A 23,035-nucleotide genomic window follows, 5' to 3' on the forward strand; every position below is an offset into this window, starting at 1 on the left:
TTTAATGGAAGGGAGGAAAAGAACAGTGAAAAAGGTATAAACATATATATATGTACATATTATCATATAAAAAACCGCCTCCTATGACTTCTACGTTGTTTGTCCTTTTCGTGGGTATTTGTTATGAATTTCGTGATATATACGGATTTGGGTTTAGCGGAAAAGCATGTCGAAGGGAAGACCAGAGGAAGATTATGCGTTTGATGCGATTGGGGGTTTTTTCGTTGGATCAAGATTGAGTTGAAGTATGTAGAGGGATTTTTTTATCACAACAAACATCGATAGTAGAATTTGAGGAAATTTGGCGCGTTATTGGCCAGTATAGAATGGGATACGAAGAGGAATGCATCAAAAATCTGAACCGATCAACGGGATTTGAAAAAGGAGAGAAATTGGATTCGGTTATATGTCAGAAGCTAAGAGGAAATCTAGTTCTTTTCCTGCGAATTCATTGGTACCAGAAACTGATTCTGGCCACTGTGAGTTTGCCCAATCTCGGAAATAGACGGATGCTTTCATGTGTTTCTTGGATGCGTACTATATCGGAATAAAATAAAATCAGCACATGGAAAGCTTATCCGAGTTACAAGTAGTAAGAGAAAGGTCGATGACTAACCTTTTTGTAGAATGATGATGTATCGTTGAATTTTGGATCGAGGATGTAGTTGAGCATTGCTTGCGCGGGTCCTAATATTTCTTTCTCGGCGTAGAAAGAATAGTGAACGAGATTAGGTGACTAATTGATAATATTTATTGCGTCAGCTCTCAATCTTGTTGTACTGACATCTAGAAGTAGGAAAGTTGCTTACCCAATCACCTCTGTCTAAACATAATCTAGCTAACCACATGGCTGCAGCAGCCAATTGACTAGGTTTGTAACTTAGTAATTCATGTTCTACGCAGCTGATTTCGAGTAAGAATTTTGCTATTGTCCGGGTTTGTATATCGTATCCATCTGCTTTTGATATTCTTCTAAGGAAATGTAATGGGTTGGGATACGAAAGATCGTAATCGAGAGTTGATAACATGTATCTTTCAGCTTTTAAGATTTCGTCCGTATCGTAACCTCCTTCTGTCATATGTAAGAAGTGTTCGATGGAGGGACAGATCACTTCTTCATATTTAGATGCAATAAAAAGAGCTGTTAAACCGACTAATTGGAATTTGATGAGTGAGATCTTTCGTTTCGATAGGAATCGATCGACCAAGTTGGAAGCGATGAAAAGTGTTTCGGGAAGTAATCGGAATTTTGAATGAACTTCAATCAACCAATCCATCAGGATAGCTCGCATTTCCCATTGGAGTTCGTGTTGCATATCCATATAATCTGTGCTGGGCATGGTTTGATCCTGACAGCGTAAACGGAGATCAGCAAGTTGAGTTTACACTGAATGAGCGTGTTCCTATGATACTCACCTCGATAGACAACATGTAATCAAAAGCGTCGACGACATATTCGCTGACCATACTGGGATTACCTTCGTCTTCTGCGTCGAGATCTGTCCAACCATCATCTTTGGCTTTTCGCTTGGGACTTCTTAACCCCACAGCTTGTTTACTTCCACTCGAAAGGAGAACTTCTCTGCCGTCGTGATCATAAATACCATCGACATCATGATGTTTCGCTTCTTCCTCTTCCTGTTCTGCGAAGGGAGGTGGAGTAGAGGTCTTCCTTCTTTTACGTAACGGTTCTTCATCAACTCCGATGTTAGGTTTCCTCTCTTTCAACGGTTTGGTTTCGGGAACAGTGGCAGTGGTAGAAGTTGACGCAGCTGTTGTGGAGCGTGATCGAGAAGGAATTTTGGATGACGGAATGACAGATTTTCTTTTTCCGATGACCTTCTCTTCCTTGATGACGGGAGCGGCAACGGCTGATCTGACTGTACGACGAGGAACAGCTTGTGATGATGTTTGAGTAGTTGCCAAAGGTCTTCTTGCTTCGTTTCCACTAGCCTTCTTTCCTTCTCCATCTTTTCCTCCGTTTGTTACTTCACCTAAAGCTGCTCTTCTCTTTGCTGCTAAGTCAATTTTACCAAGACCTGCATCTTTGACGGTAGCTGTTGTGCCCTTTAGCCTTGTGGCTGAAGTGTTGTTGGCTGACAGGCCTCGTTTGAGAACGGGGATGGAAGTGGCCGCAGTGGCCGATTTGGCAGCGAGAGTACCATTGGTGACAGTTGCTCTGGATCGAGTGGCTATCGTACCAGCAGCGGGAGGGGCATTCTCATCGACTCGACGAGTAGCTCGGCGGGTCTGTATATCGCGTTGAGGAGGCATGATTGATGTGTCGGGGGAAATGTAGTAGTGAGGGAGAGCAGGTTGATTTCAGGATAGGATGGACAGTATGAAATGGATAACGTTGAAGGAAAGGAATGAATGAAGTAATGAGGATTTGAATTATCGGTGAATTTCATAAAGTTGAAGGATAGGAATTAAGAATTAAAGGATGAGTAGATAACAGATCGTCAGCATGCAGATACAACAAGCACAAAGAGTTGATTGGAAGAGGTTCGATTGAAGTTGTGTATGATGATCATGAAAGGTATTCAGACTATGCTCGCCTCATATGTCTTTTGATTGTCTCATTATACAAAACATCGCGTCTCGGAAATTGTATTGTTCAAAATACGCATTTCACCTCGCCATGTTCTCAAAATACCACGCGAGATTCCCTATCACCGTACCGCTACGCCCTTCCTATTTCGAAGAAGGATGATGGTGAAGGAGAAGACAGAGATAAAACTCACAGGTATCCCACTGGCCATCTTATTCTTCTGTGCTATTCACGTTGATGAAGCTTCCAGGATGTAAAACGTGAATTGTTGGGGGGAGGAATAATGTAACAGTGTATGGGGAGGCTTGTAGTAGTTGTAGGTTGAATGACGCGTGATTTTCTTTCTTTTTGTCCTACTGTCCAGCAATATCGAAAAGACCAGAGAATACACCGATAACAGTCGAGAGGAAAAAGGAGTCGTCGAGAGTCGTGAGAAGAGGAAAGAGATAGAGATACCTACACTACAGATTCCTTTGCTTGTCCTTGTCGTCAAAGTATGATAATGTCAATATTCACCTAAAGGAACAAGAGACGAAATCAAAAGTAACAAAAGCACAATTCAATACTCAAACATGAGAAATGTATTTGATACAGTCAATTCCCCCCAAATCCAATTAGGATTTCCATTACGATTCTGCTCATTCACAGATCGTAATCAGCATGTTAAAGATTTTGTAATCGACATTGAATAGACGATTCAGGGCCGTGAAGGTTGAGTCACGTGACTTGGAGGGTGGTGAATTGTGATTTCAATTTGATATCACCGTAATGCCGGTCATCTTGCAGGGTGGGAGCAAGTTTTATAAAAGGCGCTAATCTTCCTTTCCGTTAGGGTCAATTACGTTGAATTCTCCTGTGCGTCTTTCACTTTCGTTATAAAAGAGTGACGCTCATTCATCCTTGGATCATGGGGTCATCTCACACGTCGCGAAAACAAAAACCAGTGGGATATGACAGTTTCGTCATGTTCGACTAAAACTATATTCTCAATAAATATACGATTGCATTATTGCTATAACGCGATCCAAATCGCGACACCTTTACTATACTTCAGGACTTTCAAAATGGCTTGAACTTTTTTTTGTTCTTCTGAAAGACGGGAAGACTGCGATAGACGTGATGTGATGTGGCTATGGTATCAACAAACGTTCAAGGAGCATAAGGTCAGGGCAATAATCCATTCCTACCAAGTATCAAAGTATCAATTTGATCGGAATGAGATCCTCCGTCAAGATCGATATCATCCGGTGCCATATTTCGCTATCTGACCAAGAGGTTCCAAGACATACCTATATTTCACTTCGCGCTTTATCTGGATCTGGAAGCCACTGACATAGTCGTGGAAACCTTGAAGTCTTCGATTGAGAGATCGTTTTCCATGCATCGGTCAGAACTATTGAAAGAAGATAACAATATCACTTGATACACCGAGACATCGATAATATATGCATAAACTGAAATACGACAGTGACCGTAAACCAACACCACGTAGTATCCTTATAAAAACTCCCATCCCATACGACGAGAAGCCTAACCTAATTCATTTGGGACCTGTTTCTCCCTTAATAACCTTTCTTGTTCCTCCTTCATCAAGATTTTAGAATACTTTGATTTCGATCTAATCTTAGGTCCGAATTTAAATGCTATAAAAGGTACTGTTGATAGTAATAAAGCTACACTTCCCCAAGTTACTGAGGTCCATCTAGGTGTAAGAGCGTCGTACATCTAGCATTGGAAGAGCATTGTGAGCTACTTTCTTTGCGACGTCACAACTAAGAGCCATAGAAGGGAGAAACTCACATCCAAGATGAAAAATACAAAAGCAGCAGCGACTACATTTCGTAGGAAACTTTGAGCCGCTAATGCTGATGAGGCGTAAGATCCATAACATTCTGAAATACTACAAATGGAGTTCATCAAAGCATCAATGATTTAGTATCATTTGCCCTCTGTGGGAATGGACGCTGAAGACTTACTAAACGAATCCACTAAGGTAGATAGGGAAGATTGAAGCTATGTTACCCATTATGTGGTCAACATCCGACAGCAACAGACTTCATTAAGGTATGTACCAACTTACCCATGATGATGACGATTCCAATACTGGGCATTATCCAATGAATATTGGGTTGACTGCTTAACCCAAACCAAAAACACCCAATAGCTAATCCTAGTCCGCCTACCATCGGACTGTAGAGTCTTGCTTCAATACCAACTTTTTCAACCTTACGTCTGAGCTCCACAGGCCAGTCAGCTTGGCCCACACTTAACAAAAAAAAACATCCACAATACTGCACATACCTGTAGGTTGCATCTTGTAAGAAGTTGGAGAAGAATCCAATGGTAGCTCCAATTCTTACCATAGGGCAATCAGCTCGACACGATCAATATAAGGGAAGGTGAATATGACAAAATAGATAACCTACATGATTGTGATGTAAATCAAGCCAACCTGGTTGATTGAAAACCCGTATGTACCAGTAAATACGTATGATAAACCAGTTACCATTGCGTAGAGAACACCCCACTTATATTTGAACACCTCAGTGACATTCCACGTGAACACATGCAAAGCTGAACAGGGCGTTGTGTATCACTTACAGCCAGTCCCATCCAAGTGGAGAAAAACAGTAGTATAGGTTCTACAACTAAGAAAGCTGTACCATCGCCGACATTCAGTCAGCTTGACTATCGGACGAGTGAACCCAGTTGATGAATGGAGCATCATTTGGCATACGAATCAAGCTCGTCGGAGAAAGAAAACTTACTAATAGCCCTGAGACAATTCGATCTCATCATGACCCAAAAGCTGATTTTACCAATTTCTGATCTCGCTGTATATCTTCCAACATCTGATAGACCTCTTTCCTTCCTCAACTTTTTAGCTTGACGTCTAAGTATTACCGGTTCCCTAGTCTCTCTCAGTATCAAAAATATCGGTATAATCAAAATCGTTATCATCACTATACCATAATTCATCTCCGTCAGCTTTTAGAGAAAAACTACCTATCCGCATCGGGGAAAGATTTGGTTTCTTGGAATCGCATTGATTGATTGACGTACTGCTTTGTATCCACCACATCCATCTCCACTCTAGCTTCGGATTCGATTCGACCCAGCAGAACATCAATGGCCCGAAGCCACTACCTGCCATTGCTGTGAATGCGAACATGGCCGTCGGTAGACCACGACTATTCGACCGTCAGACGAAAACGTTAGCTATGAAAGAATATGTGTCTTTCCCAACTCCGCAATCCCTCTAACAATGCAAGCTCCTCGCTCAACTCACTCTGCAGGTATATAGATATCACTGATCGTTCCACCTACTAAAGTAGCAGCAACCGAACCCGAACATCCCTGCAGGACACGAGCAGCAATCATTGTTCCCAGATCCTTTGCCCTACGTAAACACTCATAGGATAAGCGAAGGAGTCTTCAATCTAATAGACAGGTACAACGGAAACTCACAAAGCTAGCATGATATGCATTAGTAAGTAGATGATCACAGCTATTGCGTATGTCCATCTTCTTCCAAATTCTTCAGAAAGAGGAGCAAGAACCAACGGGGTGATAGCGAATCCCTGAAACCAGGTGTCATGATCAGCTAAAAGTGGACTGGGGTGTTCCTTCTCATTACAACCAGCATTCCTTTCGCTCGTAGAATACAGTGTGGATTCTAAGGAAGGGGTATTCTACATCTATCCAAGAGGGACTTACCAGATTATAAAGACCGTTGCCTAAAGAAGCTTGAAACCTAGTAATTTTCAAATCCTTCATCATGCTCCCCAGTCCAATTGAGAATGCACCAACGTTCACTGCTGTTAAACAGGTGAATAAAGTTGCAACAGTCATTATACCATATTTCCTCTTTGTCGAGAAATTTAATGGATTTATAGGTGATCCAATTGGTAGATCCACCCAAATAATTATATATATATCTTCTCCATTACCATTATTATTACTACTACCGAAAAGTTCATCTTCGAGTTCTAAGTTTGATGTGTCTCGAAAAGTTGAATCGATTATTGGTCCATATGTACATCCTGAAGGTAATTCTTTCAAAGTGGGATCTGCGATGATGATGGGATTTGTCAATGTCGATGTTTTCCTTATGGTTACTACCGATTTCTCATTTTCATTGATTTCGTCTTCTGATGATCTAAAGTCCACCACTGAACTTTCATTCAGTGTCCTTGAGGTTTCGAGTCCTGAGAATGATATCGTACTTTCTGAACCTCTCGAAGGCGCCATTTTTGCCCGGATTAGATGTGATCAGATCGATCGTGAATCTGTACTTTCGAGCGAACGACGAAAGCAGAAGTGATCGAGTTATCACTGATTGGCTATATTCGATTGGCTATATGCGGATGAAGTGGATGGACAAGTGATAACACATCATGTATGATCTACGACTACAGTTTCACGATCAGACTCAGGACGCTCAAGGTGACTTGATTCGTATTCTGGATTCCTACGACTAGTAGAATGTTCATTCGGAATGCGTGAGTCCGGTGGTCTGAAAAAGTCAATAAAGCTTAATGGCTGCCGGAATCCAAGATCTGCTCCGGCTTGTACAAACTACGGGGTAGAATCCCGAGGGATCATCGGATATGAGCGATGAGCGAGTCTTACTCGGACATGCTTGCGCAGATGCTCATAGAATAAAGGTAGGAAGGACGCCACGATGCATAGAAGCGTAAAGCAGAGATCGACAATGAACCTGAATGGACTGGTTACGTCGGAAGAGACCATGATATGGATGATATAGTATGTCCTGGTGACAATATGCATGATATTACCGTGTGCAGTGAACAATATTCCGTATTCCAATAAATCCTATCATTATATAAAACAGTTGATTATAATCATCCTAAACCATCCAGAACCTGTTTTTCCCTCAAGATCTTTTCCTGTTCTTCCTTCATCAATTGTTTTGAATACTTAGATCTTGCTCTCAATCGAGGTCCAAAGTAAAAAGCTACAAATGGTACTGCTGCTAATAAAAGTGCTACACATCCCCAAGTAAACGTCGTCCATTTCGGTGTTAGAGCATCGTACATCTAGGGAGGTAGAATGGTCACTTGACTATCCGTGTCTCTCATAAGAGGAATGAATTTGGACAAGAGCGAAGGTAAGATGACTCACTTGAAGGGTAAAGAATGTAAATGCTCCGCCGAAAGTGTTCCTCAAAAAGCTTTGTGCTGCAATAGCTGACGAAGCATATGAACCATAACATTCAGAGATACTATTCAACCGAAGCATGCAATTAGTCAATCATTCGAGCTCGTCTGGATTTCTTTCGCAGAGGAATCAAAAAAGTTGAGAGGTATGCTCACTACACAAAAGCACTAATGTAAATTGTGAATACCGCAGCTGATAGCTCGCTCATCAGTCACAATCTTCACAGTGAGTATTCTATCACACACCGAAGACTCACCGATGATTATCACTATGCCGAAACAAGGTACTATATAACTAATAGAGGATATACTGGTGAAACCGAAAATGAAACATCCAGCTGCCAATGCTAATCCAGCAACCATAGGAGCATATAATCTAGCTTCAATACCTCTCTTTTCAACTTTTCGTCTATGATCGGAATATCACGATCATCAGTATCATCTTCTCAAGCTATAGAGCCATATTTCAGATATTTGCACTGACCTATATATTGCATCTTGAAGAAAGTTGAACCCAAATCCAAGTACTCCTCCAACGCTGAATTTGTCATAAGTATTAGTGCCTCACAAATTTGTGATGACTGGGATCTATGACGGATTCGCACTCACGTGATTGATATATAGGCTAATCCAACTTGATTGGTATCGAAACCATAAACACCTTTGAAATTATATGATAATCCGGTGATCATGGTATACAACACACCCCACTGAATACAACACCAACGTCAGGATCGACTGCACAGATATACGTGATGAAAGTGCCACTCACACCTATACCCATCCACAACGAGAAGAACAACAAGATCGGTTCGACAATCAGGAAAGCTAAAGTTATGTTCCTCGTAAGTATGTAGATTGACAGCATATCACGAATGAAGGTTGTCAGCACTCACTAATGGCTCTCAAAGAGCTCGATGTCATAGCTTGTATGAAATTGACTTTTTGAACTTCGCTTCTTGCCGTATACCTCCCTCCATCATGTATTCCTCTCTCTTTACGCAATCTCTTAGCTCTACGACGTAAAATAATAGTCTCTCTGGTTTCACGCATCACCAAGAAGATCGGTATGATAAGAGCGGCAATCATCACTGTGAGAACACCAAGAACATTCATCAGTAAACAATCTGCAGGAAAAAGGTTGAGACATGAATCTCCAAGTAAGGCTACGAGGATGTAACGGGGATGATATACGCACTAGCCTGAATCCACCATATCCATCGCCATTGTAACTTGGGATTTGTTTCCACCCAACAGAATATGAACGGTCCTATACCACTTCCTGCAATAGCAGCAAAAGCGAAAATTGCAGATGGCAATCCACGACTACCGACCCAGTTATCAGCTTTCGAGATACAAGTTGGTATTATTGCGAATGATTCGTACGTACTCGGCAGGAACGTATATGTCTGCTATAGTTCCACCTACTAAAGTCGCCGCACAGGAACCTGAACAACCTTGTAATAAACGAGCCAGTAACATTGTAGGCAAGTTTTTAGCTCTAAATTCAGTGAGAACACTTTAGCTCAACGTACGAGAAGAAGGGATGGAAAGTCACAGTCGGTATCTCTGAAACTCACAAAGCTATCATAATGTGAAATATGAGATAAAGAATCACAGCGACCACATATGTCCATCTTCTACCAAATTCTTCTGAAAGTGGAGCTAGTATCAGAGGTGTAGCAGCGAAACCCTATCGATTCAGTTACGATTATCAGCATACTTTCATGGTGATCAAATGCAAAAACGGATGGTTGAGGCGCAGAACAGATCTCACAAAGTTGTATATGCCCAAACCGATGGCTGCTTGTTCCCTTGTACAGTCCAAATCCCTTATCAAACTGTCCATTCCTATACTAAAAGCACCAACATTTATAGAAGTCATCAATGTGAATAAGGTAGCAACTATAGTTATACCATATTTTCTGGTCTGAGTGAAATAAAATGGATTTTGAGGTGATGCGGATGGGAAATCAACCCATAATATCCTATATTTATCGATTTCTTCATCCCATATTCCAGTCTCTAGTTTCACATTAAACGTCTGTAGGAGTTCCGGATTGATTAAAGGTCCATATGAGCATCCGGCGGGTAAAGAGGAAGAAGAAGGGAAAGTCTGTGAAGTCGATAATGACGTTGATCGATTTCCTTGATCTTTTTCACCTTCAGTAATTTGATCCATCCCCCTTCCTCGTTGGATAAGGCCGTCTTCCTGTTCCTGTATGCTTTCGTATGTCAAATTTGACTTGATTTGAGTTACAGGTATAATTGGATCTGCTGCATATTGTTGTTCCTCACTAGTCGGAGGAGCGCTCAATCGTGATATGGATCTTGACAATGGTGTAGTACTCGTTGATCCTCTAGAAGGCGCCATGATGGTTCTTCTGCAGTTTCTCTATGAGCTCGATATGCTTGGAATGATTAATTCTTGATCCTTAAACAACTTGCGATGTGAGTACAGACAAAACGATCTGCTATCCGTTAGATAATTCGCTGAAGCCAGGTGGATCACACCATACATCGATCCATGTTGCTACAAAAATTCGGGATGTCCGGTACGAAGGCACCGTGATCTTTTTTGACTCGAAGAGTAACTCGGCAAAAAACAGTAGTACGAGGGAGATTGCTTCGGTTGTTTGCCGGTCAAACTAGAATAGGCGCTTTCGTTACTATGAGTCCTTCATTTACGAGAATTTCACCCCACACGGAGATGTACGAGGCAACCAAAAATAACGGTATTTTTTCCGAAGTGAAAAAAAGGGGATATCTGCGCCCTTGCGTTTTTGGCACTAGAAAGGGCGCCAATCGATTCGGAATCACCAAACGGTGACAACCAGTAGCACGCACAGCCCTTGTAAGCTTAAGAAGCTTCTTCTAATGGACATTGCATACGAAGCATCAAGGAGCTGGCTGCATGTATTATTGGGGTAAATCGTTACCATTCTCCTCATCTTGATGGAGTCTGTTCACTCAGCTAATGCTTGCTGACAGTGATTGGCGAATCCCTCTTGATACATGTTGGCGTGAGTGACAGACAGAAGCTGCAGGTATGAGGGATCGAAGGAAGACGCTGTAGATCGCTTGCTCAGGCCCACTGTGGGAGCTCGACTGTATTCATGTCGAATCGCGTTGTCAGACTTCAATGAAAGCAGAGATGTGGATGTGGCAATCTCATATCAACTTTTGACACTTGGATTTCACCGTGCTTGGCATGTTCTCGGACTCGGCCGAATCGCCCAAAAGTGGAGTGAAAAGACATTTTCAGCGGTTGCTCGATTAGTCCCGATCTAGTTACGAAATCAGAATTGTTGCTTTTTAATCTGATAAAATAACTTGACATCGATACCCTCAAAGTACCTTATTCTCTCATCTGTACTACTCAACTATCCCGGATCACAGCATATAGGTGGAATCAAGATCTACAAGCGAATTCTCTGCTCATTTTTTCAAACCCTCTATCCGTCCATAGAAAATCTCTCTATCTGCCCATCCTCGTACGCCGTTCGACGATTCTGTAGCGAAGTTCTTCACAACATGGTTGGGACTACAAAGCTTCTGGCTGTCCTTCCCCTTGTGGTGGAAGTTGCGAAAGCTGCTGTATTGGAACATTGGTGGAATATAAGCTACGCTACTGCAAATCCTGACGGAGTAAGTGCTCAATCGACAATCGAATAAAGGTATACATTCCATTTAAGTGCAAAGCTGAAGATCTTATTTTGATGTAGCTATATGAGAGAAGGGTGATAGGTGTGAATGGAACATGGCCGTGAGTACTTTCCAACCTACCAGATAAAGTCGTCACATACACGTCAAAAGAACATGTCTTTCAGTTAAGTGTATATTAACAATCTCTGATATAGTCCACCGCCGATAACAGCAACTCAAGGGGACATTATCCGGGTACATGTACATAATGGGTTAGGCGATCCAGATGTCGGAACAGCTCTGCACAGTCATGGAATGATGTTCAACAATTCAAATTGGTATGATGGAGCTGTGGGGATTACTCAGTGTTCAATACCGATGGATCATACTTTAGATTATGAAATCGATACCAGCATACAAGTGAGTGAGCAGTTTCAAATGGACATATGGCGAAAGGTTCGGGATCGACGCATTGGGAAAAGAATTGATCGTTGGGTACAATCAGACTGGAACATATTGGTTCCACGGACATTATTTAGGTCAATACGTGGATGGATTAAGGTCTCGTGAGTTATTTATATTCTGTTTCCTCAAGCCCGCTTCAAGTCGTAGCTAATAACCATCTCATTCAGCTCTTATCATTGAACCTCGAAATGCGACTGGCAGATCGGATGATCTGAGCTGGGACGAAGAATTTACCCTAGTCGTTTCAGATTGGTACCATCGACAGCACCTTGATTTACTAACGAACGACTTCTTGACTTGGCATAATCCTACGGGTGCCGAACCTGTTCCTGGTGAGACATCTTCGCCTGACTCGATGTGCAGAGTCTCCCTTGCTTAATAGCTTTTCGCATAACACCCGAACAGACTCCGCTCTCATCTACCTGGTCAAAAATGGCCAGTACTACCCTTCCCCAGAAGCTGTCGCATCAGGTGCTGCTACCAATGACAACCTCAGCATACCGTTCGAAGCTGGAAAGAAATACAAGATGAGAGTCATCAACATGTCTGCATTAGCTAGTTAGTCCTCGGGTCTGTCCATATGTTGAGCTCTGCGATTGTCACTTATCGTTGCGTACCATTTAGTGTTCCTTATCGCTATCGATCAACATGATATGAAAATCATCGAGGTTGACGGTGTAGAGGTCGAACCTTACCCGATTGATGTTCTCACCATCTCAGTCGCTCAAAGATATTCTGTCATCATAGAGGCTAAAGAAGGTGCGGATATCAATTATGCTATGGCTGTCATGCAAAGTGAAGAAATGTGAGTGGCTTGAACCGAAAAGTGTTCAATCCCTTACCAACTTGAACAATAGGTACGATTACATACCTGATGAGCTTGTCCTCAATAACACCATTCAAATCACCTACAATTCCGACGCACCTCCAGCACCAGAAGCCTTATACGACGAAACTTTGGATTTAGATGATACTGAGCTTGTTCCTCTCTTAAAAAGAGAAATGGCACCTGCGGACATCGAGTTTGTTCTACATGCCAACTTCGATACATATGATGACGGAACGAATCGAGGTAACTTCAATAATATAACTTTCCAAGAACCCAAAACACCATCAATCTTCACAGCCTTGACAATGGGGAATGATTCGTTCAGATCGGATGTATATGGCAAAATGACCAACGCTATTGCTTATCCTCATATGGCAAATATCCAACTAACGGTATTCAATTGGGATTCTGGACCTCATCCTTTCCACTTCCACGGACATGAATTCCAGATAGTACAAAAATCGATGGATATCACGTCAGACGATCCTCAAGATAACCCACCTTTCGTGGAAGATCAGAAGAATCCAGCTAGAAGAGATACAGTGACCATTCCAGGCGGTGGAAAAGTCGTTCTTAGATGGAGAGCTGATAATCCAGGAGCTTGGTTCTTCCATTGTCATGTGAGTCATCGCATGAGATCTCAATATCACAAATGGCTACTGATATGTGATGTTGACGTCGATCGTAACAGGTCGACTGGCATTTGTCTTCTGGTCTGGCGGTGGTGTTCATCGAGGCTCCGGAGAAATTACAAGAAAACAATAGCATCCCTCAACCGTTGATTGATCAGTGCAAATATTGGGGACTTCCAACTTCAGGTAATGTTGTTGGAATCAACTCAACAACCGATTACATGGGTCAACCATGGGGACCCTTCCCTCTAGTCATCGTAAGTGATATCTATCATCGGCCATCCTTTTGCTCGCGACCGGCAGTTACTGATTTTATTCACGATCACAGGGATGGACACCGAAAGCTATCTTATCGATTTTAGCATGTACTGTCACTGCTTTGATCGGTGCATTCACGGTCATCTGGTATGGAAAGGATGAACTTGGTTCAAAAGACATCGAGGAAGAGATCAAAAAGAAGTTGGAAGCCAAAAAAGCGAAAAAGGGGTTTATCAAACGGATATCAGGACAATCATAATCTAGAGCTATTTTTTTGGCGTCACAACACCTGTGCATTATGCATTTCACAATACAGAGTATGCGGAAAGAAGTCTAAGTTTTACTGAAGGCTTCTTACTCCGATGATTGAGTATTTCACTCCTCAAACATAAGGGAAATATACGGATCAGTCCTCTTCTTACTTGTAGTGGACATGACGATCATCACGTTATAGCAAGAGCGTACTTTGTATCCGTTAGTCTGAGATACAGTACTTTTAACCCAGTATTTGTTGCATTCTGAATAACCGTATGGACAAGTACATTGTAAACAGCAATACATACATAAACCCATTATCCATGATATCTGATCGATTCTAGCCTTCTTCGCGTTGAACTCTTTGAACTAAGTGATGCAAACATATCAAAGCCCCAATTATGCAACATATCTGAAATGTAAGTTTTGTTTGTCGGTGAGATCGACGAAGACTTGGACGTCGGGGTTGTATCTTTCGTCTCCATTGTTGAATTTCCTGTCTCTGTTTCTGTTGGGGATTACGAAACAGACTCTAAGGGCAAGAATGACAACGATTTCGGCTGCTCGAGAAGCCATACAGACAATGATACCTGTCCTGTAAACTGGTGCTTCGGAAGCGAGGAAAGAGTAAGGTCCGACAATGTTTCCGACAGCGACACCCAAGAAAATAGCTGCTGAGGCCAATACCTTTTTGGTGGTACCTCCGACGTTACCACTGACCAAAGAAAGGGCGAGGACGAATACAGAGTTGGAAGATCCAGTAAGGTAGTATCCGATAAGTCGAGGTGCGATACCTTTGGTGAATGCCATTAATGCGAAACCGAGAACGGTAAGAACAGTGACGCCAGCCATGAGGAGAGTTCGGATGTTAAGATAGTGAGTCTTGTGGTTGACATAGATAGCTAAGAGGATCATCACTGCAATGAAAGTTCCGTACGGGATCTGGAGAAGGGTCACATTGAGCGTGCTGAAGCCGAAACCTTTGATGACGAGAGTACCAAAGTTGGAGGTGGCACCATTGGGGACGTTTGCAAAGAAACCCAAGAGGAAGTAGAGGTAGATCTTCACGTCTAGAACGGTTTCTTTTACTTGATCCCATTTGAGTTGACGTTTCTCAACAGTGTGGTGATCGTGTCTCTTTCTAGACATGGTGATTACGGCTTCTCTTCGGGTGAGCCATTTTGCAGTGTGAGGAGAATCGGGAATAAGGAATCCCATAACTAATGCCCAGATGGAACAGACGGCACCGATGATCAAGAATTCGTATCTCCATGAAGCGAGAGAACCGCCGATGTGACCAATGGCGTATCCAAGGATACCACCCAAGGCAATTCCAACACCGTTTCCGGCATACCAATATCCAATGACTGTTGGTTGTTGTCTTCTGGTGAACCACATACCGGTAATGGCGACGAAACAAGGATCGGCTACAGCTTCAAACATTCCTGAAACAAATCGGAACGCTACCATGTCTCCATAGTCTTTGGAGGACGCTTGAACCATCAAGAAAACACCCCAAAGGAAGATGTTGATAGAGAGGTATTTGGCCAAAGGGAATTTTGCGAGCAACAAGTTACCTGGGATAGCCCAGACTAACCAACCGATGTAGAAAATGGAGGAAAGATTATTGTAATCGGCACCTTTGAGGTGGAGATCTGTTTTAAAGTCAAAGAGCTATATTTGATAAAATGGCTGATCAGCGAGAGTACAGGAAATGAAGTATCGAACTCAAACTTACAGCAGCGTAAGATAAGGTAGTTTTATCGATATAGTAGAAGATATAATCGATGAACAAGGCAGGAACGATCAGCCAGTATAGCTTTCGCTCAACCTGAAAAAGACATTCTATCAGCAAGGTCTTACAGTCAAAAGTGGCGTGGCAATTACTTACCCTTTTCACTTCATACGGGTCAAGTTCAGTTTCATTGGCTTCGGCGACTTCTCTCATGAATTCGACAGAGGGGTTCCGTCTGAGTAATTTCCGCAGACCAGTTCGTGGTTTTTCGACCGAGTCACCACCATCGTATTGGATGTCTCTCTCAGTGGGTCGTTTACCATCGATAGAAGCATTCTCGACGTGTTCAGTGGTACCTTTACCACCTTCGAGATCTTTGTCGTAGTTGGCGGGGACCGTTGGGTCCATAGGGAGGAAGTCGGTCGCGTCTTGATGATGATGAGCCATTTTGATAAGGTTCCAATCAATGGTCTTTTATCGTCTGGGGAAAGGAGGGACTCCATAAGCCTTCGATCAAAGGGGGTTTATATACCTCTTTTCCATCAAAAAGGAATCCACCTTGCATTTTCGAATCGCGAGTAACGTAATCTGTGAGGGGTTTTACAATCTTATCCACTTGAACACCTTAATTTCGAATGGGGTCCACCGGGGGTCTCTAGATTATGACGGTCCGCGACGGTCCGTCATGTGCCCATGGAATGCGGGGACTCAGGATGATGTAGACGTCTGCTTCCTGATTAATTCAGATAAAGGGGAAACACCAGGACAAATCTGGAATCTTGGCAGACAGAACCGCCAATCGGTCAATTCGTTTTGTATCATGTGTTACGTTAGTATCCTTTAGCCGCTTCAATCGATGTTCCCACGAATTTTGAGTTACCGCTCAGATGGAAGAAAGCTCCGCTCAGAATTACCGTGACAGGTAATATTTCTTTCAAGGTGGATCCCACATCCACCTTAGGACTGACGGTACGTACCAGGGTTTAAGGCAGCAGAAAATCATACCAGAAGGAACAAGTCGAGGTTGAGATCACCACACGTTCAAGTGGATCTTACTCAGGTAGCTATGGATGCCAGTTCGAGGAATGATTCTGCGTGTACGCTCCTTGCCCCCTCAAACATACCCCCTTATAGTGATTGTAAGGTTATGCCGCTTGCTTACTCCTGTGCGCTATGGCTGCTTTGGACAACACAGGTGGATTGCAGCACTATCATGTGCTTCTTTTCTAAGTTAACGGACGCTTGATACGATGTTTAGGGAATTGCCCTTTGACCCACAAGACAGACGCGGAGCCGCCTACAGAGTGCCTGTCCTCGATTGGAGTTGACAATAGTCAGCAGACTCTCTGCACACTAAGTCAATATTTCAGGTCTGCAAGATAATGTATATAGAAGAAGAATGCCTCAGTGCGGTACCGTACACTGATTGATCAACTTGAGTGTTCTTCCCGCCTGGGCCTGGCTGGTGATGGTCAAAAAGTCAAACCCATCAGCAAAGATGCATCGATGAACCAGGTGGGTATGACTTTTTCCCTCAATGTGCCCCTCACATAAACTCGGGATGGATCCTCTGATGGTATCCACCTTGAACAAGTGGATATCAGGTGGATCTCTGTTGTCCTAAGCGTTAACCGGACCGTACCGTAAGATGGATAGGAAATGTCGTAGTATCAATAAATAGTCCTTGTTCTTCGGCGTGATCTTCTAGGTCTTGTATTCAACAATCATATACATCAGTCTCTCCCCAACCTTCCAAGAGAGCAAGATATCATAATGCCTGCACCTACATTCAACGCGCAGTCCATAACGGAGCTCATAGCTATAAGAGCAGGTGAGATTTTCCGAATCTTGTGTCTCGAAAAAAAGTTTGGCTAATTGGGGATTCTATTTTAGAGCAACAAGGAGATGTTCCAGCAGTTCATACTGGTGCGGCGGAATTCGGAGAGAAGTTGATGACTTTGACGTGAGCAGCTTCCTCGAATCCCGGAGTACCAATCTAGAGAGCTGGTATTAACGATGATGGGATGCAGGTTCTCGGATCTCGCTCGTGCAGTAGATAGATTAGCAGCACATTACGCTGCTCTTGATATTCAACCTTCAGTAGGATCGGGAGAAATACCTCCCGAGAGAGTAATTGCGGTTCTCACTTCTACCGCCATAGATGAAACCTTGTTGGAAATCGCTCTTGCCAAGCTTGGTCTTACAGCCCTTTTGCTCTCAATCAACAATTCAACGGCAGCCGTAGCACATTTATGCAAGGCTACCAAAAGTGCTTATTTGATATATGGAAGTAAATTCGAACAAACCGCAAAAGACGCAAAAGCATTACTTGACCAAGAGGGCATAGAATTACAAGTGAGTAGTCGGGCATATATTACAGGTATCTTGAGAGCATGTACTTACGTTGCTGAACGTTGCTAGATACTTCCCGAAACTAGATATCCGCTTTGGGGACCAGGCGGTGTACGAGATTCCAAAATCCAACAATATCCAGCTAGACTTACACCTGAACAAGAAGCCAGACGAACTTGTGTTGTCCTTCATTCATCCGGATCAACAGGTTTTCCTAAACCAGTCTTCATTTCTCATTATGGTTTGATAGCCAATGCCGCTCAATCATTGCCTAAGACGGGGTTCTCAGCTTTACCCCTTTTCCACGGTTTTGGTCATTTCTCAATGTGCGTATACTTAGCCTTATGGTGCGATACGGACCAAAAAAGCTGATCCAGATATCTGTCCAGCTTCCGATGTTTCTATCATGGGAAGACTTTCACTCTCATGCCCCCTAATTTACCCCTCACTTCAGCCAACATCTGCCGAGTCATCCAAAACTCACCTACCCCTCCAGTACAACATTTCGCTGTGCCTTACGTGCTCAAGCTTCTTGGTGAAACGGAGGAAGGTGTCCAAGCTCTTGCCAATTTCGAAGCTGTCTCTTTCGCTGGAGCTGCTGTGCCTGATGATTTGGGTGACAGATTAGTCAAAGCTGGTGTGAATCTCATTTCGTTCTACGGCACAACTGGTATGTCCTTCTTCTTTGAAATCAGGAAAATGATCGCTCACGTCTTCTGGTCGTTTAGAAACCGGCGCGCTCATGACATCTCGAAGAGCAGATTACGACAAAGACAAGGCTTGGAACTGGCTGCGAGCTGAAGGCCCTATTTCCGACTACCTTGAGCTCATCCCTCAAGGGTCAGACACTTTCGAGGTGGTAGTCAAAGATGGGTGGCCAGCTAAAATCATGTCCAACCGAGATGACGGAGCATACTGTACAAAGGATTTGGTACTACAACACCCAGAACAAAAAACCTGGTTCAAATATATCGGTCGATTGGATGATACCCTTACTCAAACTCTGGGTGAGAAGACCAATCCTGTTCCCATCGAATTAGCCATCGTGAGTCATTTCTCGATCCAAACATGTCTTGTAGTTGAAACTGATGTATCCATTTAGAGAGGAAACTCTCCTTTGGTAGCTGAATGTATCGTCTTTGGTGATGGTAAACCTCAAACTGGTGCTTTGATTTTGCCATCTGAGCAAGGGAAAGATTTAGCAGAAGACAAAAAGGCTTTTATCGATGCTATTTGGCCTGTCATTGCTGAAGCCAACGCCGCTGCTCCTACACATTCCCGAATTCTTCCTGAAATGGTAGATGTCTTACCTTACGGTACTGAAATTCCAGTTGTAAGTTTTTCTACCTGCACTGTATTAGTTGATCTATTGCTAATTCCGTCAACACTCGTTCTCGCAGGCCACTAAAATGTCAATCCTTCGACCAGCTTGTTACAAGAAGTTCGGAGATATGATCAATGCTATCTATGATCGTTTCGAACATGGTACTGGACAACCTAAACAAGATATCTCCTCTAAACTAGAGATGGAAGCATTCCTTACCGAGACGATCCTTACTGCTTTGGGTGAAAAGGCAACAGCCGGTCTTGAGCCTAGCACGGATCTGTTCGCTTATGGTGTCGATTCTCTTCAAGCTACTAGAGTCAGAAACGTCATTACGAAATCACTTGAACTTGGTGACAACGTCAACCTCGGTCAAAACATCGTATACGAGCATCCATCCGTGTCAGCTCTGGCAGACTACCTTCTTTCCGTTAAGTCAGGACAGGATTCAAGTAACTCACCTGAAGTGGCCCACAAAACTATGCTCGAAATGGTCGATCGATACTCTTCTCAACTCGTCAAAAACTCTATTGCCACCGGACCCATCGATGCTCAGATCAACGGTCATGTTGGCGAAGTCATAGTCCTCACAGGAGCAACAGGATCTTTAGGTGCTCATATATTGGATCAGCTGGTTAGACAATCAAACGTCTCTAAAGTCATTTGCTTGTCCAGAGCCAAATCGCACGAAGACTCTTTGAAACGAGTCCAAGACTCGTTGTCACAGAGGTTGAGAAAGCTTTCACCCGAGGCTCAAGCGAAGATCATCTCGTTTGCTTCGGACGTCAACAAACCTGATCTCGGATTATCTCCTGAACAATACGAATTACTTCGAGTGCAATCTACCGCCGTCATTCACAATGCTTGGCCTGTCAATTTTGTCTTATCCATCAATTCTTTCGATGAACACATCGGTGGAGCTGTTAATTTACTTAATCTCACTCTCCAATCGCCTAAGAAGGTTAAACCTACTTTCTTTTTCTCATCTTCAGTCGGAACAAGACAAGGTAGACCCGATCCTGTTGTTGGCGAAGACTTCTCAGATAGTCCTGTTACAGCGGGAGGAATGGGTTATGGCAGATCTAAATGGGTAGTGGAGAAAATCCTGGAAAGAGCTGGAAAGGAGACTGAAGCAAGAGTTGGTGTATTGAGGATCGGTCAATTAGCTGGAGACACCGAAGTTGGTGTATGGAATGAAACTGAAGCTTGGCCTTTGATGTTCAAATCAGCAAATACCGTTGGAGCTTTACCCCATTTGGAAGAAAAACCTTCTTGGTTACCTGTAGATCAAGCTGCTTCCACGATAGCTGAAATTGTACTCAACACTTCTTCTTCCGCCAAACCATCATCAGGAGCTGTCTATCATGTACTCAACGCTCATTTGGCTTCATGGACCGATATCTTAGAAGGTCTGAAGAAAGGTGGACTACAATTTGAAACCGTAGATAGGTATGAATGGTTGGAAAAGTTGGCCAGATCAAATTCAGATGTCACCGTAAATCCTACTTATAAACTTCTCGTAAGTCAATCTTCTTTCCACAGTAATAATGACAAACAGCTACTGACATTACCTACAATCTGACAGAGCTTCTACCAAAATCGAATTGGCAATAAAACTGAAAGACCTCATATGGAATTCACTGTTGACAAGGTAGAAGCTACATCACCAACAATGAAAGAACAAGTAAAAGCTGTGGACCCAAATATCGTTTCTTTATGGGTCAAACAATGGAAATCATCAGGTTTCCTACAGTGATTCTGTGTCTGCGCCGGGCGCTCGAGGCTAAGGAGAGACCGTTTTTGTAGTATTTAGTATCTGCTAATAAATGTATATACCTGGTGAAACTGAGAGAAAAGGGAAAGAATTGGATATTCCTGGTTGTACGACATATATGGTTTTCATGCAAAAGAATTGCGATCTGAGAATATTGTATTTTAACTTGACAGGAACTGATCAATGGTATGAAGCCGAATCTTTAACCATACCTAATCATTGGAGCCATGCCCGAGCTTCATCGTTTCTTAATTCTCCAACCCAATTATGATTCATCAAATAATCCTTCATTGACAAAAATGTGATTCTTTCGAAAATTTTCGATGACATCGCTTCCTCGTCCAATTCTTTCTGAATATTAACAGGATCTTGATCCGTTACCCATTTACCACTTGGATCGGGCCGAACACCTCTTCTGTACCCACCTCGGATGATGTTCTGCTTGAGTACCGAAGCAAATTTTTCTTGGCCCCTTGTTTCGTCCCAAAGGTTCTCGCCAACATAGACATGATCGAGTGATCCCGCGTTTACGATAAGGATGGGAATGTCTGGCAAGTTTCTGATGGTCCCGGTCAAGACCATGATATCTTGAGACAGATGGGACCTGGTTCGACCCAGAACAGATACCGCTCCAGGTACCCATCGAGTTGAAGGGTTTGGAGTGTGGAAAATCCAAACCAATTTCTTCAATCTGCTCATATCATTTGGATAACCTCCCCACGACATTGTAGGTTTGACTCCAGTGAGGGTGCAAACGAAGGTGATTGCTTCTACGCTGCTCAAAAGCTTGAAAGGGACCCCAAGCATATCACCTGATATGTTGGTGAAGCATGATTCGTAGAAGACAACTTTTCTGGGTTCAAGGCATTTGACCAAGGTACATTGTTTTTCAAGTATATCGTGAGCGTGAAGGACCGGACCAAGTCCATTGACGTTCATTCGAAGAACCAGAGTATCGAGTTTTGGGTACTTGAACGTCTTGTTTCCACACCAACTGGCATGATGATAATCGATAGTAACGATCTCCGCACATTTGAGAAGCTTCTTCTTTCGTGTGTTGGTCTTCTGTTTACCCGTTGCAGTGAATCGATCGGTAGCATGATCCGCTCTTGAATCGAGGTGAGCGATGGGTGAAACTCGAATTCGACGATAGAGGATAGATGCGGCGATGTGATTCATAGATTGAGAAACAAGACAGCATTTGGCCAAGCCTTTTCTGTCGGTATCCAGTAATATGGAGAAGATGAGGTCGAGCATCTCAGTGGGAAGCGGCAATGGGTTGAGCCTCGCTTGGGCTTTCTTTGGCTGCTTGAACTGTCAGCTATCCCCATCACTATGGTGGTAGAATCAGCGAAGCAAAAAGAGGGGGGAAGGCTGCGGACAAGAGGTGGTGGAATTGGTACGCAAGTTATTAAACCGGGAGGCTGGGCAGCGGGGGCGATATAGGCTCACCATGAAAGCAGAGGAATGGGATAGACGGAGATCTGTTTGATGCAAGATATATGAGGTGACAGGGTGGGAAGAGGAGAGAGGGACATAAGACACCGCAAAACGAGGCCAGACAGGCAAACTTACTGGCATGATGCGTGAGTTTGTGTATATGAACTCACACAATGGAATAACAATAAGGAGCGAAGGTTTAGATCTTTGGCAGGTGATAGGTGAGAGGATGAAAGTTACCTAGATGATGAAAACGATTTATATTTAATGTACGGAAGTCGATCTCGTCAGCTGGTCATAGCGTAAACCAATTTCAGCGCATACACACACACACACACACACCAAGCACAAGTACCCCACAGCTGATCCCGTCACCACCGTGAAGAATGTTCTCCGGTGTATCGAGGGATGGCTCTGCATGTGCGGCTCCCCGTGAAGACAGATACTCAGAAACGATGAGGAGAGTGCAACAAGATTATAGTTACCTGACCCGAACAAAAACGATATCTTATCCTCGATACAGAAGGTGATGAGGACTCTTACGTAAAGGCTTACAAAACACGTGACTTGGAACAAAAGTTGAAGTTCGAGCTAG

The 23,035-nt window shown here is 43.2% G+C and overlaps 7 protein-coding genes across 7 annotated transcripts; 2 read left to right on the plus strand and 5 right to left on the minus strand.

Moving 5' to 3' along the window:
* Window positions 1-402: 402 nt before the first annotated feature.
* Window positions 403-2,274, minus strand: IL334_001728 (uncharacterized protein; the record flags this gene model as incomplete). Its single annotated transcript, XM_062933483.1, has 4 exons — window positions 403-537; window positions 617-736; window positions 810-1,349; window positions 1,417-2,274. The coding sequence occupies 4 exons, from the start codon at window positions 2,272-2,274 to the stop codon at window positions 403-405; spliced, it is 1,653 nt and encodes a 550-aa protein (XP_062789534.1).
* Window positions 2,275-4,081: 1,807 nt separating this feature from the next.
* On the minus strand, window positions 4,082-6,802 carry IL334_001729 (uncharacterized protein; the record flags this gene model as incomplete). The annotated part of the gene is made up of 12 exons (XM_062933484.1): window positions 4,082-4,276; window positions 4,352-4,451; window positions 4,528-4,564; window positions 4,632-4,783; window positions 4,853-4,906; window positions 4,978-5,078; window positions 5,153-5,208; window positions 5,320-5,514; window positions 5,615-5,742; window positions 5,841-5,951; window positions 6,020-6,132; window positions 6,269-6,802. 12 exons carry the CDS (start codon window positions 6,800-6,802, stop codon window positions 4,082-4,084), a joined length of 1,776 nt encoding a protein of 591 aa, XP_062789535.1.
* A 614-nt stretch (window positions 6,803-7,416) lies between these two features.
* IL334_001730 (uncharacterized protein) lies at window positions 7,417-10,105 on the minus strand (the record flags this gene model as incomplete). The annotated part of the gene is made up of 12 exons (XM_062933485.1): window positions 7,417-7,611; window positions 7,697-7,796; window positions 7,888-7,924; window positions 7,989-8,140; window positions 8,216-8,269; window positions 8,341-8,441; window positions 8,504-8,559; window positions 8,628-8,822; window positions 8,930-9,057; window positions 9,122-9,232; window positions 9,312-9,424; window positions 9,509-10,105. 12 exons carry the CDS (start codon window positions 10,103-10,105, stop codon window positions 7,417-7,419), a joined length of 1,839 nt encoding a protein of 612 aa, XP_062789536.1.
* Window positions 10,106-11,265: 1,160 nt separating this feature from the next.
* Window positions 11,266-13,819, plus strand: IL334_001731 (uncharacterized protein; the record flags this gene model as incomplete). The annotated part of the gene is made up of 10 exons (XM_062933486.1): window positions 11,266-11,379; window positions 11,457-11,497; window positions 11,592-11,796; window positions 11,882-11,942; window positions 12,009-12,173; window positions 12,247-12,399; window positions 12,466-12,646; window positions 12,699-13,290; window positions 13,362-13,559; window positions 13,631-13,819. 10 exons carry the CDS (start codon window positions 11,266-11,268, stop codon window positions 13,817-13,819), a joined length of 1,899 nt encoding a protein of 632 aa, XP_062789537.1.
* Window positions 13,820-14,214: 395 nt separating this feature from the next.
* IL334_001732 (uncharacterized protein) lies at window positions 14,215-15,997 on the minus strand (the record flags this gene model as incomplete). Its single annotated transcript, XM_062933487.1, has 3 exons — window positions 14,215-15,489; window positions 15,554-15,646; window positions 15,707-15,997. 3 exons carry the CDS (start codon window positions 15,995-15,997, stop codon window positions 14,215-14,217), a joined length of 1,659 nt encoding a protein of 552 aa, XP_062789538.1.
* Window positions 15,998-17,323: 1,326 nt separating this feature from the next.
* IL334_001733 (uncharacterized protein) lies at window positions 17,324-20,982 on the plus strand (the record flags this gene model as incomplete). The annotated part of the gene is made up of 9 exons (XM_062933488.1): window positions 17,324-17,381; window positions 17,444-17,513; window positions 17,581-17,905; window positions 17,972-18,228; window positions 18,292-18,572; window positions 18,631-18,947; window positions 19,005-19,235; window positions 19,303-20,745; window positions 20,812-20,982. The coding sequence occupies 9 exons, from the start codon at window positions 17,324-17,326 to the stop codon at window positions 20,980-20,982; spliced, it is 3,153 nt and encodes a 1,050-aa protein (XP_062789539.1).
* Window positions 20,983-21,216: 234 nt separating this feature from the next.
* IL334_001734 (uncharacterized protein) lies at window positions 21,217-22,581 on the minus strand (the record flags this gene model as incomplete). Its single annotated transcript, XM_062933489.1, has 2 exons — window positions 21,217-22,305; window positions 22,453-22,581. 2 exons carry the CDS (start codon window positions 22,579-22,581, stop codon window positions 21,217-21,219), a joined length of 1,218 nt encoding a protein of 405 aa, XP_062789540.1.
* Between the last annotated feature and the right edge of the window lie 454 nt (window positions 22,582-23,035).

This window comes from Kwoniella shivajii, chromosome 2 (genome assembly GCF_035658355.1).
Source record: "Kwoniella shivajii chromosome 2, complete sequence".
Classification (NCBI taxonomy): Eukaryota; Fungi; Basidiomycota; class Tremellomycetes; order Tremellales; family Cryptococcaceae; genus Kwoniella; species Kwoniella shivajii.